The sequence below is a fragment of the Oryctolagus cuniculus genome, chromosome 18 (assembly GCF_051225735.1).
Source record: "Oryctolagus cuniculus isolate XC-2025 breed Fujian yellow rabbit chromosome 18, ASM5122573v1, whole genome shotgun sequence".
Taxonomy (NCBI): domain Eukaryota; kingdom Metazoa; phylum Chordata; class Mammalia; order Lagomorpha; family Leporidae; genus Oryctolagus; species Oryctolagus cuniculus.
Window position 1 is genome coordinate 75,728,860 of NC_142884.1, and position 14,681 is coordinate 75,743,540.

The window sequence follows — 14,681 nt, forward strand, 5'->3', positions numbered from 1 at the left end:
CCCCGCGGGTCGCAGGCGGCGAGGGTTGCGGGAGTCCCCTGACACCGAGAATCACGGCGACTCCCCCTAACCCGAACCCGAACCCTAACCCTAACCCAGAGCCGTCCCTGGGATTCCGGCGCTCCGAGGGTGGAGGCGCGCGTGCGGTCGGGGAGGAGGACAGGGACTGGGAAGGTGACTTTCGGTGGCCAGGTGTCTGGACAGGAGGCCAAGGCGGCCAAGGGGCTGCAACTAGGCGTCCCGGAAGCCACCACGACCGGCTGGGACCTTTGGCTGCACTTGGCCTCCCGCCGCGCGCCCGCCCCGCACCGCCCCCGCCGCACCGCCCCCGCCGCACCGCGCTCCGATTGGCCGGCGCCATGCCCTTCACCGGCCTTGGCCAATGGTGCCGGCGCGCGCCGGAAGCCGGAAGCGCGGCGGCGGTGGCGGCGGCGCTGGCGGCTTGTCCTCTCGGCAGCTGTCGCCCGTCACCATGCGAGGCCTCGGGCCAGGCCTGACGGCCCGGCGTCTCCTCCCGCTGCGGCTACCCCAGCGGCCGCCGCGTCCGCACGGAGCCCGGCTGTCCAGCGGGCGGGCGGCGGCGGCGTCGGCCGGCGCCCTGGAGCGGGCCATGGACGAGCTGCTGCGCCGCGCCGTGCCGCCCATGCCGGCCTACGAGCTGCGCGAGAAGACGCCGGCGCCGGCCGAGGGCCAGTGCGCGGACTTTGTGAGCTTCTACGGCGGCCTGGCCGAGGCGGCGCAGCGGGCCGAGCTGCTGGGCCGCCTGGCGCAGGGCTTCGGCGTGGACCACGGCCAGGTGGCCGAGCAGAGCGCCGGCGTGCTCCAGCTGCGCCAGCAGCCGCGCGAGGCGGCCGTGCTGCTGCAGGCCGAGGACCGGCTGCGCTACGCGCTCGTGCCGCGCTACCGCGGCCTCTTCCAGCACATCAGCAAGCTGGACGGCGGCGTGCGCTTCCTGGTGCGGCTGCGCGCCGACCTGCTCGAGGCGCAGGCGCTCAAGCTGCTGGAGGGGCCGCACGTCCGGGTAAGGCCCCGCTCGGGCCGGCCCTGTCCCCCCACCCCGGGCTCTTGTTGGCCCTGCCGCATGGCCCGCGCGAGCCCCGAGCAGGGTGCCGGCTACGCGCTGGGTGCCCGGCTGGCTTTGAGGGGCTGCTCGGCGCGCTCCGTGCAGCCTCGTGTGTGCATGTCGTTTACCGGGCCTCAGACAACCTCTGAACACCTGGACCAGTCCCGGGGAGTGCACTCACCAGGGTGGCGCCCAAGGTCGCCGGGGAGCGGCCGACTGCTGGCCTCCGCCCCGCGGGACTTGGCGCAGGGCCCTGAACTCCCAGCGCTTCAGTGAGGCCGTTCTGAGTTGCCCGCAGAGGGCCTCGGGCACGCAGCGCAGTGCCGTCCTGTTCACGCAGGCACATGCTTGCAGACTTAAGTCAGCCCGAGGGAGGCTGCTGACCCGCCCTCCGCTGTGGGGGAGGTGCTGGAACTGTCCCAGGAAGTTGCTGGCATTGTAACAATTAGATAAAAATTAGAGCAGTGCGTGGCTGCCCTGAGTCCCTTCCTCACCCTGGCGTGACAGTTTCCCCCTTCTCAGTCCTAGGTGGGTGATGGGTGGATGTACCCCCCCTTGTCATTATTATTCAAGGTTTATTTATTTATTTATTTGAAAGGCAGAGGGAGAGGTAGAGAGAGAAGTCTTCCATCCTCTGGTTCACTCCCCAAATGGCTGCAACAGCCAAGGCTGGAGCTTCTTCTGGGTCTCCCACGTGGGTGCAGGGCTCAAGGACTTGGGCCATCCTCCACTGCTTTACTGGGACACAGCAGGGAGCTGGATGGGAAATGGAGCAGCCGGGTCTTGAACCAGCGCCCATATGGGATGCCAGCACTTTAACCCGCTATGCCACAGCGCCGGCCCCTGTATCACTGACAGCGGAGGAGAGAGGACCCAGGTGTGGCTGGGTGGGTCCAGCCCCCACCCAAGCGCAGGGTTCTGAGCCCTACAGTTCATGTCACTTTCATGCTGTGAGTTCATGTGTCTGTCAGAAAGCCTCACCTTGGCCGTAGATGCCTAAAGATTGAGTGTAGCTACAGATGGGATCACGCTGACGGGGAACCATGGCAACAGCAGGCTTCCTGCCGGCTTGCTTGCTGGTGACACTGTGTGCTACCTAGGACCACACCCCTTTTTCCCTGAGGTTTCCAGACCGAGAGCCCCCTATTGTTACCTGCACTGCACTCGGGCAGGCACGGTTCTTAGCGCTGAGCTGGCCGAGTTGCAGGCGGAGTGTGCTCTGAGCGGCTGAGATGCCCATCTGTGAGGACCAGAAACCCTTCCTGGGGGTGATGCAGGGGTCACCGAGACGGGGTCGTGGGTGCCCCTGCCACGAGACCAGCTCCACGCACTCGTCATTCATCCTCCACCGGCCTGGAGGTCTGGGCCCGGCAGGAAGCAGGGAGGCCGTCCTGTCACGTTCCCTGAGATGTTCCCAGTGCACCCCTTGCCCTTCCCTCGTGAAGAGACTCGCGGTGGCTGCCTGTCTGGGGAGGAGCCAGGAACAGAACCATCCCAGACGTTCACAGATTCCCTTGTCTTTTGACCAAAGTTGTGCACATGCATAAGAGAGAATCATCACGCACTGTGGGGCCTGACGCCAGCCTGACCTTGGCCGCGCACGGGGCTTGGACGGGGAGCCTGCAGTTTGCTAGCTGGCTCTGCGGCACCTCCCTCAGGTCTCCAGGGACATCCTGGCCTTCTCGCCAGAGCGTGCGGCCGAAACAGCGAGTCTCTTCATTCCTTTCTCCTTTGCTGCACGCGGGACATGCCAGATGCGTAGACCCCGGTCATTTAAGAGTGATTCTTTCTCTCTCCATGGGAACTGACACCTGGGGTCTGTTGTAACCCATCACCGAATTGCTTAGTGCGAACAGTCCGTTTTCTTAGAGTTTATTTTTTAGAGCCGTTTTAGGTTCGCAGCAAAATGGGGCAGAGTACAGATGAACCTAGTCCCCCTGCCCTCAGGACACACGTGCGGCTTCCCCTCCCCAGTAGCCTGAGGGGGCACGTGGCCACCGCCCGGAGTGCACAGTCCACGTTGGTGCTGGGCCTGCGTGGGTTTGGTGCACAGTCCTTTCTCACTCTGTCTTCGACTTCTCAGGATTCTGCCCCCATGTTAAAGAGGCAGCTTGGCCAGAGCTGTGTGCTTTGGGAAGTCTGAGAAACCACCGGAAGTTCAGCGCCCGGAGCTTCAGATTGGGATTCCCAGACCCCCGCGGGCTGACTCGGGTGCCGGGCGCCATCAGGGAGCAGGGCCCTGACACCCTGGTTGCCCCAGGTCTCAGCACTGTGGCTGTGGGCACTGCCCGCCTGGCCCTGCTGACCTCGGGGCTGGCTGGGTGGCGTGGACGTGCAGTGACAGGAGACCTGCTGAGGCTTGGCCCCGAGCGCGGCCGTGGAGTGGATTCAGCCCCCGCGTGGCTCATCCGGCTCCTTCCTTGATGGAATTCTGTGCCGTCCAGAGGCACTTTTAGAATAAATGGCAAACGAAAGGTCACAAAGACAGCTGACCCCGTGTGTTTGCCGGGACGGTGGGTGGAGGGGCGCGAGCGGGGCGCGGAGCCGCTGCTCGGTCCCATCCTTCCGTGGGCTGGAGGTGGGATCCGGACGGAGGCACTCATCTGCCCGGGCAGGTGCTCCCTGTTGGAGTGAGAGGTTCCACTGATGGCCAGCGAGCTCACAGTGGCCTGCTTCTTGTGCAGGGCCCACCCCCAGGGCTGTATCAGAGCCTTGCTAAACAGATGAGGGCGCCATTTGCCGAGACCTTGGTCTGTGCCCCAGGGATGTGATGACTGGAGATGACGGAGTCTGGGGGACTGGCATTTCCTCTGGAGTGTAGCCCCGCTGAGGCCCAAGGCAGGTGGCCGGGCTGGGCTTTGTGTGCCCTTGGGCGTTTTACATCAGATAAGGGGTGTGTGTGTGTGTGTGTGTGTGTGTGTGTGTGTGTTTCCTCTCCCTTGGGAATAAGTTTAGAGTCCGCATCAGCTGCCCTTGCTTGGAAGATAAGATGTGAGGGCCAGATATGTGCGTGTCTTTCTGATGTGAGGTCAGGCTCTATCTTCCTTGGGGTCTCCCCTCCCCGTACACTCATCTGCTGGGGGTCCTCGACCTCCTTGGGTTACACAGGAACTGATCTTCGTGGGTTCATTCCAGGAGAGGCATGTTAGCGTTGATGGTTGAGGACGTGGCAGACAAGGTATGTGTCAGTATGCATGCCTTCTGTGGCCCAAAACCTTCCATGTTAACCTGTAAAAAGAGGACGATAAGTGAATTATTCAGTGTGCAAAGTGGTGAAAATCCCTACAGCTCACTTGGACCAGGAAAACAGGTGTGCTTCTGGCTGGAGGATAACAAGTGTTCTTTATGTAGGTGCTTTTTTCTTTTAAGTTTGGAAGCTCATGCTGTGCTCAAATTGGGCCCTTTTGGTGGGCGTCAGTCTGGTTCGCATGGTCCTGCGTGGGGAGGGCATGCAGCGGCTCAGAGGCACCTGTCGGTTGCCCTTGGTGATCCCCAGAGGTGCCCAGAGAGGACTGTGCCCTGCAGCCGGAGTGAGCCCTGCCGGGGGCCTGCCCCGGGGCTCTGGGCTGCGATGGGCTGCCCCGGGGGAAGTGCGGGTGTGGGTGTGACTTCTAGGCTTTCTGGTGTTCTCCAGCAGTGCAGCCGAGTGTGGGCCCTGGAGGCGAGCGGGCCTGTGCCCCGAGAGGTTCCTTCATGGCCGTGAAATGAGAGGTGTGCTGGCCTCTGCGGCAGCGCAGGGCCTGGAGGAGGGAAAAGCTCGGACCAAGCCGTGCGAGACGCTGGTGGGCAGCCCCTTCGGAGGGCTTCTGTGCTTAGCTTCGCGGAACAGGAGTCTGTGCTTAGATAGGGAAGAGTGCCCGGCGAGTGGCAGCTTGGGAGAGACCGACCCCCGGTGCCTTCACCTCTGTGTGTTACCCCCACCCCGGCGTTCAGCCCCTCCCCCAGCCCCGGGCTTCTGAGCAGGGGAGAGTCACCTTTGTGCACACCCCGAAAGTAGGCAGTGGTGACGCCTACTGCTTCTGAAGAGAGACCGAGACAGGTTTTGTGTCTGCTAAAATGAAAGGTTTGGGGGTCTTCTACCCAGTGTCATCCGAGACATGGCTGGAATCGGCCATTTGAGTGAACCGAGAGCCGGCGCAGACCCTGGCACCCCCGGCACATCCCTGCAGGTGCGCCGTTCAGTCTGGTGCTGGTGGGCCATTGCTGAGGCCATGAGCATAAAGTGGATTTCTCTCCTGGTCGACGCTCGGTAACCTTGCTGCACGCAGTGCTCCCTCCCTGGGCGGTGCTCCCTCCCTGGCTGGTGCTTGGCAACCTTACCGCACCCGGTGCTCCCTCCCTGGGCGGTGCTCGGTAACCTTGCTGCACCCGGTGCTCCCTCCCTGGGCGGTGCTCCCTCCCTGGCTGGTGCTTGGCAACCTTGCCACACACGGTGCTCCCTCCCTGGCCGGCACTCGGTAACCTTGCCGCACCCGGTGCTCCCTCCCTGGCAGTGCTCCCTCCCTGGCCGGCGCTCGGTAACCTTGCTGCACCCAGTGCTCCCTTCCAGCCCCAGCAGCTGTCGTCAGAGTTAGAACTCAGCCAGGGAGACTTCTAACCTTTACCCCAGATTCCCAGGTCTCCGCACCGGCATCACATTCTTTAGCTGTCAGTAGCCCAGAATAGAACAGAGACCGTTAGAGGGGAAACTCTGATTAGCCAAACCATTCGTTCATAATTAGTGCTGACTTTGCCAGCTTCTTACTGAGCCCAGAACTCAACCACGCGCCACGAACCGTTCTGAGTACGCGTCAGAGGGTCTGTGAGCCCAGGAAGCCGTGAGCAAGGTCTTGTTGCTGTGTTTGAACTTCCCAGGGAGGGGTCTGGTGGCAGAGCGTGGTGAGCGCAGGCAGGCCAGCAGGTGCTGCCGGGCCAGAGGCCGCGCGTGGGGCAGAGCCGTCTCTGTGCCTGGCAAAGAGACCTCGCACCGTGCGTTCCCGCTGCTTCCTCATCGCCGGCATCACCGGCGTCGCCGTGTGCCTCTTCCATTTGCCGTCTCTGACCGTGAGCGCCTTGTCTGCCCCTGCAGAGTGTGCGGCCACATAAAGGGGCCTGGATGGCAGGTCCAGAGTTTAAAGGGACCGCGCGACCACGTGCAGTCACCTCGCTAGAACTCGCGTGTTCAGAGCAGCCCCTGGCTGTGGCCCCGGTGCTCGGTCGAATCCAGGGGCGGGAGTCTGCGTCCCCCAGGGTGCTGTCTGCGGACAGCCCCGGCTGTCCAGCCACAGCATGGACCTCGGTCCAGCTGTCCCTGACTCCCGCCAGGTGGCCCCAGAGCAGCGGCCCCTTCCGTGCCCTGCTAGAGTTGTGAAGGTAGACCTCGGTGCCCTGACACCTGCCTGAGCCGCGGCCTCTCCGGCAGCCTGGCCCCGGGCAGCAGTTCTGAGTCCCTTACGTCCCACCAGGAGTTAGAGTGGGAAATGGCCCTGTGCGGTCCCCACAGCTGTGCTGACACTGGTCCCCGCAGGAGTTCAGTCCTGCAGTCCCCACAGCTGTGCTGACACTGGTCCCCGCAGGAGTTCAGTCCTGGATCCCCACAGCTGTGCTGACACTGGTCCCCGCAGGAGTCCAGTCCTGCAGTCCCCACAGCTGTGCTGACACTGGTCTCCGTAGGAGTCCAGTCCTGGATCCCCACAGCTGTGCTGACACTGGTCCCCGCAGGAGTCCAGTCCTGGATCCCCACAGCTGTGCTGACACTGGTCCCCCAGGAGTTCAGTCCTGCAGTCCCCACAGCTGTGCTGACACTGGTCCCCGCAGGAGTCCAGTCCTGGATCTCCACAGCTGTGCTGACACTGGTCCCCCCAGGAGTCCAGTCCTGGATCCCCACAGCTGTGCTGACACTGGTCCCCGCAGGAGTTCAGTCCTGCAGTCCCCACAGCTGTGCTGACACTGGTCCCTGCAGGAGTCCAGTCCTGGATCCCCACAGCTGGGCTGACGCTGGTCCCCACAGGAGTTCAGTCCTGCAGTCCCCACAGCTGTGCTGACACTGGTCTCCATAGGAGTCCAGTCCTGGATCCCCACAGCTGGGCTGACACTGGTCCCCGCAGGAGTTCAGTCATGTTCTCTGTGACCCTTCTGCAAAGTCCGTTCTGTGCAGTCGCTGAGAGACACTGTTCCGTGTGTCTGTTGGTGTGTGCTTGTCTGTGGGTGGGAGACCCAGATCATGGAGGTGTGAGCCCTGGGGATGTTCGGCTCTCATGTCAGTCTGGGCACGCTGTGCTCTGGGGTCCTCTCGGCGAGGGTCTCAGACTCCGCCCTGAACAACCTTCGTCTCCAGCGTCACCTCATGGCCCCGTTGGCTGCCCTGACACTGCCATCACATCGCCTAGCATCCTGCAGGGAAAGGGGCACCCCCCCACCATCTTCTGAGGTTCCCGGGAGTGCTGCGGGGGACCGGTGCTTATACCTCATTGGCCAGCTGTCAGTCACATGACTGCCCCCAACCACAGTGCAGCCTCGATTCCGGGCATGGACGGCCCCAGTAAAGAAATGAGCCTTCTGCTAATCTGGAAGGAATGAGCCGTGTCTGCCGCCCTGGGCAAGCTCTGCCCGGGCCGTGGGCAGTGCTGCCGGCCGCGGGGCGGCGGTTCCACCCTGCCGCGCGTTCTGTGCCTTCCCGAGGGCTTTCCCGGCAAATGCATATTGGATGGTAAAATCAACTCAGCTCGCATTTGGAAGCAGATAAGAGAAGCAAGCGAAGCAAAATTAATGTAGTGCTAGCAAATCTGAAATGTTTTGATTGCCAGTCGCTGGTATTTGTGTCCCACGAGGCAGACACGAACGCTGCCTGGGAACTGTGGCACCTCTCCGTCTGAGACGCGTCTCAGGGTGCGGAGCGGAGCGCTGGGCCGCACTTGTTCTCCCTAGGGAGCGGAGGGCTGAGGGTTTGGCCCAGGAGCCTGAGGGCCCGAGTGCCGTGTGGTTGCTCGTGCTTCTCTGTGGCGTCTTGGACAGGCGCGTGGATTCTGCGTGTTCAGCTGCGTTCCCCAGGCTGAGTGAAATGGAACTCACTTGATCGGGCCACCCGGTTCATGTGGAATATTCCTGTTCCGGTATCTGGTAGACCGGGTTTGAGCCCAGATAAACGGTGGAGTGGAAGCCTGACTTGCTTTGAGCTGAGGTCCAGCAGAGGTGTCTTAGAAGGAGCTGTTCCGACAAGCTCCTCGGCCGGCTCTGACTCGCCGTGCCGGTGCCCCCCACCCCCACCCCCCCGGAGGCCGTGACCTGCGCCTTGGAGGCCTCCACTCTGTCTCCTCCCCCGCAGGAAATGAACGGAGTGCTCAAAGGCATGCTCTCGGAGTGGTTCTCCTCAGGGTTCCTGAGCCTGGAACGGGTCACCTGGCACTCGTCCTGCGAGGTGCTGCAGAAGATCAGCGAGTAAGTACTCGGCCCCGAGTAAGTACTCAGCCCCGAGCAAGTACTCAGCCCCGAGCAAGTACTCAGCCCCAAGCAAGTACTCAGCCCCCTCCCCTGGGAGACGCTGTTTCCTGTCTGAGGAAGCAGACTCAGCATCCTGCAGGGGAGCTGTCACCGCGTGTGGCGCCCAGGTCCTGAGGAGACATGGCTCTGCACCAGCGGGGTCTTCCCTGGGTCCCAGTGTGGGAAGCAGAGCCCGCCTTGTGCCCACCGAGACCCTCTGCAAGCGTGGTACGCACAGGGAGCACATTCCTAGTCATTCCTCCTCCAGCTGTGACAGTGTCTCCCTGTGCTGAAGTCTCTCCGTGAGCGGTAGTGTGCATGGTCACAGCCGTGCTGGACCTGCGTGTCCCGTCGTGTCGTGCGACTTCCCCACGCTCCTGTTCCGTGGGGTCTGCAGCCTGATGCTGTCCCACCAGCTGCGGCGTAACAGACTCCGGGGCTGAGACGGGTGGTTGGGTGTGAGCAGGCACCGCGAACCGAGTGTGTGCGGCCCTGCAGACGCGGTGCTGCCCACCAAGGCGCGCCGCGGGCCTCGCGTGAGTCTGCCGGGTCAGCCGTGCGAGAGCCGCGCTCACTCTGCAGTGGCGCTGAGAGCGGAGCACGGCCGTGGGTGTGACCGGCTCGTTCAGCGCGGTTCCTCCGGGAGGGGGTGGCTGTCTCTGGGTCTTGCAGACGAGCTCGCTGGAGCCGCCCCAAGGACTTAACTGCCCCGAGTGAACAGGCGGGTAGGGCTCAGCAGTCAGCGCTGGATGACCCCTGAGTTACCTCCGCGATTCTCCCGCCAGATCGGAGGCTGTCCACCCTGTTAAAAGCTGGATGGACATGAAGCGCCGTGTCGGGCCCTACCGGAGGTGCTACTTCTTTTCTCACTGCTCGACCCCGGGGGAGCCCCTGGTCGTCCTGCACGTGGCGCTCACCAGTGACATCCCCAGCAACATCCAGGTACCGTGACCGTGACCGGTCGGTTCGGGACAAGAGGGCATCCCGCAGAGCCCCTTCCGGTTTTCCCTTTTACTGGGTTCTATCCTTTGAAAAGGGGAAATGCATAGCTCTGGATTTTGGCGAGCGTTTTCGCCTGTGGGCAGAGTCTGCCGATCTGCAGTCCACAGTGTGTGGGCAGCTAGGGAAGCAGGACAGCTGGGAGACGGAGCTGAGACGCAGGCCGAGTCCATCGGGGAACGGTGGTGAGGCTGAAGCCAGCGGTCCAGGAGAGAGAGCGGGAGGATGCCTGGCTTGGCGCTTCAGCGCTTGTGAAAGGCCCGCAGGGAGGGTGAGCGGACAGGGGAGAGATGCGCGCCTGCCCTGGGCCCAGCTGTCCACGGGGGGCCCCCACGCGGCAAGCTCTTCTCCTGCAGGGGCTTGCGTGGATTTCTGAGCCCCTCAGGCCGGCACGCTGGGCAGTGCAGGGACCGCGAGGGAGCAGGAGAGAGGCAGCTGAGGGAGTGTGCACCACGCGTCAGAGCGCTGTGCTCAGCCCCGAGGTTTGGGGTGGGGACTTAGAGTTGCCCCAGCCCGGGGGAAGCTGAGCAGATGAGCACACTCCGCGAGACGGGCCGTGGGGCAGCGCAGCCTCGGGTGGGACACCACGGAGCTAAGTCGGCTGGCGGGCAGCTGCTGGGTCTCTGGGAGAGACCTCCTCCCAGTCTGTGCGGTGGAGGAGCCTGGCACCGGAAGTCATAAGGGCAGCGTGGCGGTGTAAGGTACAGGATATAAATGCGCGACCTCCGACCTAGACGTTCCGCTCTCGGGCGAGTATCCTAGTACAGGCGGTGGCTCCTGTAACCTGGTTGGCGGTTTAGAGACTGACGACTGTAGCCCGCCTGTCCATGGCGGGGGGGGGGGGGGGTGTCAGGACGGTGTCCACACAGGTGCTTCCTCTCGGGCCCCGGTTTGTGTGTGCAGTTAGACAGGGACGTCACCTGTTTCTCATGGGCTGGCCGACCCTGACTCACTGCCGAGGGCTGGAGGGCGGCGAGCTGGCTCTTACCTCCGCCGTTGTTTGCCAGGCCATAGTGAAGGAGCAGCCCCCGGAGACCGAGGAGAAGAGCAGGATCACCGCGGCCATCTTCTACTCCATCAGTCTGACGCAGCCAGGGCTGCAGGGCGTGGAGCTGGGCACCTTCCTTATAAAGCGGGTGGTCAAGCAGCTGCAGGTGAGTACGCAGCCCCCGTGGCCTCCACCGCGGGTCAGGGGTCCCGGGACTGATGGAGGCAGGAGCCACCAGCAGGGAGGGGTCGCAGTGCCAGCGGCCCCTCGGCCAGTCCTCAGAGCCCTGAGGCTGCTGCAGAGTTGGGAATGGTGTTGAGACAAGGCGTGCAGGCTCTGGCTCCTGTGTGTGTGGACATCAGCCCTCCCCGGGTGACCGCGTGTGAGTGGGCATTGTTGTCCCAGTGCCCACGACACAGCCTGCGGACACCCTCGCCATGCCGCGCCCTCCAGGCCTCGAGCCTCTGACGCCCATCAGCATGGCTGCCTGTGGTCTGTGAGGGCCAGTCAAGCAGGCAGCTCACAGCTTGTGTTTGGTGCAGCGCCCTCTTGCCTGCTGTGCTGTGGAAAGCGCTGACACCCCCTGCACACGCAGAATGTGCACGTGTGCGCCAGGCCCAGCCTTCCAAAACCTCTGTCTTCAGGGGCTCAGGCAGGCCACACTAGCATCGTCACTGGTCACGCGACGGGGCTGCCGATCACGGGCTCTGGCGTGTCGTTCTCAGCTTCAGACGCTCCCCGCACACAGCAGAGCCGTGAGACGCGTTAGGGTGCAGCGTGCTTGCTGCTCCACTCATGATCTGTTCTCAGCCTGAGAACGCGGGACCCGGCGGGTAGCAGCTGCGTGACCGCACGCTCGGCCTCGCTCCCCAGAGGTGAAAACCAGCCACATCCAGTTAGTACAGCCACCACTTGTTGCCTTCCGCTCTGCCACAGGTGTCGATGAGTGGGGTGTGCAGAGGGCAAGACAGACAGGGCCAGGAGGAGCAGAGCCCAGGGCTCCGAGGATTCCCTCGGACTCCACCTCTGAGCCAGAGCCGCCTCCTTAACCGGGAGCACCCCGGTGGTGCCACACAGCTGGCTCCGGCCTGTGAGCAGGGAGGGCCTGGGAGGGCCGCTCGGCCCCCAGTGCTCATCAGGGCTTGCTAAGCAAACAGCTGGAGAGCCACTTGACTGCCCAGTGACGGAGCACGCTGGGGACGCCGTGATCAGTCGTCTGAATACGAGGGTGCCTCAGAAGTTGTTTATGGAAAATGAAGATATTTGGTGCAAAAAAATTTTTAAATCCATGTGTACAAGGGGTCTTCCAAATATTTAGAGAAATATGTATGAAAAACCTGTACATGGATTTCAAAAATTTTTGCACCAAAATAAAGATATCCTTTTTTAAAAAAAGATTTATTTATTTATTTGAAAGAGTTACAGGGAGAGGGAAGAAGAAATAGAGACCGTCCATCCAGTTGTCCACTGCCCAAATGGCCACAGAGCTGGGGCTGGGCCAGGCCAAAGCCAGGAGCCAGGAGCTTCTCCAGGTCTCCCGCGTGGGTGCAGGGGCCCAAAACCTGGGCCGTCCTCCGCTGCTTCCCAGACACACTCGCAGGGAGCTGGATCGGAATCAGCCAGAACTGGAACCAGCGCCCACATGGGAGGCTGGCATCGCGGGCGGTGACGTCACCCGCCACGCCACAGCGCTGGCCCCAGAGTCAGCCTTGAGTCCGGAGTGCCCGCTGTCCTGTCGTTGGCGTTCTGGTTTTAATTTTAAGCGTGGTGGGGATGCTCGTGCTGCAGACCGCAGTGGGGGGGGGGGGGGCGCAGAAGGGGCCTGAGGCGCTGTCCTTCATCGGACTCCGGCCAGGCCTCTGCTCCAGTGCAGTGCGTGTGACAGGCGTGCAGACACGGCGCCGAGCCTCCGCCTCGCCTGGTCACGTCAGCCGTGTCTCCCCACGCAGAGCTGAGCGGGACAGAAACACCCTTCTGCACGCCGTCCCTCCCCGCCCGTCCCCAGCGAGGCGCAGGCGGGAGGCGGCTGTCCACTTGCCTGGCATTGGTAGTTCCGTGCCAAGCTGCAGAACAGGCCCTGGGCCGGGGGCATCCGCGGGCAGGGCGTGCTGTGGTGTGGGGTGGAGATGGGGTCGGACCCTCTGGAGCACGCGCCACTGCACCTGGCCAGCTGCGACTCCGGGCAAGGGCCCAGCTCTCCGGCCGCTGTCTGTGCACACTGACGGGCAGAGATGAAGCGCCGTCCTGCAGGTCCCCAGCGCCTGTCGCACGTCACTGCCCACCACACGGCACCCGGCGGCTGCTGGGACTCAGGCCGTGCCGGGGCCGCACCTGCTGAATCCGTGTTCTCCCCCCGCTTTCCAGAAGGAGTTTCCGCACCTGGCGGTGTTCTCCAGCCTGTCGCCCATCCCTGGGTTCACCGCGTGGCTTCTGGGGCTTCTGAACTCGCAGGCCAAGGAGCGGGGCAGGAGTGAGCTGCTCACGGACTCCGAGTGCAGAGAGATCTCCGAGCTCACCGGGGGCCCCGCCCACGAGACCCTCAAGGCCCTCCTGGGCAGCAGCGAGTGGGCCGAGTCGGAGAAGCTGGTCCGGGCGCTGCAGGCGCCCCTGCTGAGGCTCTGCGCCTGGTACCTGTACGGGGAGAAGCACCGCGGCTACGCCCTCAACCCCGTGGCCAACTTCCACCTGCAGAACGGGGCCGTGCTGTGGCGCATCAACTGGATGGGCGACAGCAGCCTCCGGGGCCTCGCGGGCTCCTGCGGCCTCATGGTCAACTACCGCTACTTCCTGGAGGAGACCGGCACCAACAGCACCGCCTACCTCGGCTCCAAGCACATCAAGGCTTCCGAGCAGGTCCTCAACCTGGTGGCCCAGTTTCAGAAGAACAGCAAGCTCTGAGCTGGTCTCCGACAGCCCCAGCCTGGCGTGGGGAGGATCCCGGGCGCGGCGGCGCTTTGGGAGGAAAGCCGGGGCGGAGCCGGGCGCTGTGGAGGCCGGGCCTGGCTGCCTGAGCCGAGACGGCGGCCGTGGACGCGGCCAGGCCTTGTGCTGCCCCCGTGGCCTGGAGCCCTCCCTCATCCCAGGGCGGCTCACGTGGCCCACAGGGACCAGGGCAGGGGCCTGACGCAGCAGATTTCTGTCGCGCTGTGGGGCGTCCCTTGGTGCTGGCTGCGTTGGCCGTTTTTCCCCAGGCCACGGCGGGGACACGAGGCCGTGCTGCGTTTCACCAGCTGGATCCTGACGCTGGGCCCAGAGTAGAGTAAGTGAAGTCCGCGACTGCACAGATGTTGCTGTCCGAGGCCTGCGTGGGCTGCAGGCTTCAAAACGGTGGTCGTGCGGGTTCATAATGAAGGGAATGGTCAGGAACAGGTTTGTTCCGTAGCATTAAACGTGATTATTTAATATCTCATGGCGGTTGTCTTTAGGATTAGAGTCCTCATAAGGCTGGCGTCCACTCTGAAACGTTAGCTGTGCCAGTGTGGGGTGAGAACAGGACAGAGCGAGCACTGTGATGGGGGAGGCGTGTCTGCGGGCGCAGCTCTGTGTGTGAACGCGTGTCTCCGTCCATCCACCACGTTTCGCCCTTGGCGGTGGGCAGACGTCACACCTGCCCTGCTCTCCATCTTCCAGACTCCCCCAGTCCCGCTGGTCACATGCCGCCTGGATTTGTTGGCTGCTAACGGTGGGACGGTGGGACGGTGGGACGGTGGTCCGTAGCCCTGGAGCTTCTGACCGTTGGGGGAAGCAGCCCGCTGCCCCCACGTCGCGGGGCCTGATTCCAGGAGCCCAGAGCTCCGACGCGTCTTGCAGGCCGACCGTCCCAGCCCCTGTAAGGGCAGAATTCCACGTGGCCGATGTCCCGGACCCTCACCCACCCCTACGCCTTCCTCCACTGCTTCCTCCTTAGCTTTCGGCTTGGGTCTCCAGGGCACCTCGGGCTCCTGCGTTGCGTCCTCTGCCTCCAGAACGCCGCAGGACAGTTCCAGAACTGCTCGGGCCGGGGCTGCAGCCCCGCAGCCACCCTGGCAGAGCGGCTTCACTGTTCTGTCCCCGTGGGAGGGGTTGTGACCTGTGCGGTGCTGGGAAGCTGGACGGGGCCGCAGTGGCTGAGGGGGCCCTGTGCACGCCAAGCCCTCTGTGGAAGTCAGCAGCGGGCACATGGCGGCAGCCGGC

General features: G+C 63.5%; 1 protein-coding gene across 1 annotated transcript; it reads left to right on the forward strand.

The window, feature by feature from the left end:
- The first annotated feature begins 398 nt into the window (after positions 1 to 398).
- MLYCD (malonyl-CoA decarboxylase) lies at positions 399 to 13,917 on the forward strand. Its single transcript, XM_089319016.1, has 5 exons — positions 399 to 1,021; positions 8,367 to 8,479; positions 9,307 to 9,463; positions 10,528 to 10,674; positions 12,873 to 13,917. Exons 1-5 carry the CDS (start codon positions 473 to 475, stop codon positions 13,404 to 13,406), a joined length of 1,500 nt encoding a protein of 499 aa, XP_089175142.1. The 5' UTR covers positions 399 to 472; the 3' UTR covers positions 13,407 to 13,917.
- Positions 13,918 to 14,681: the final 764 nt, after the last annotated feature.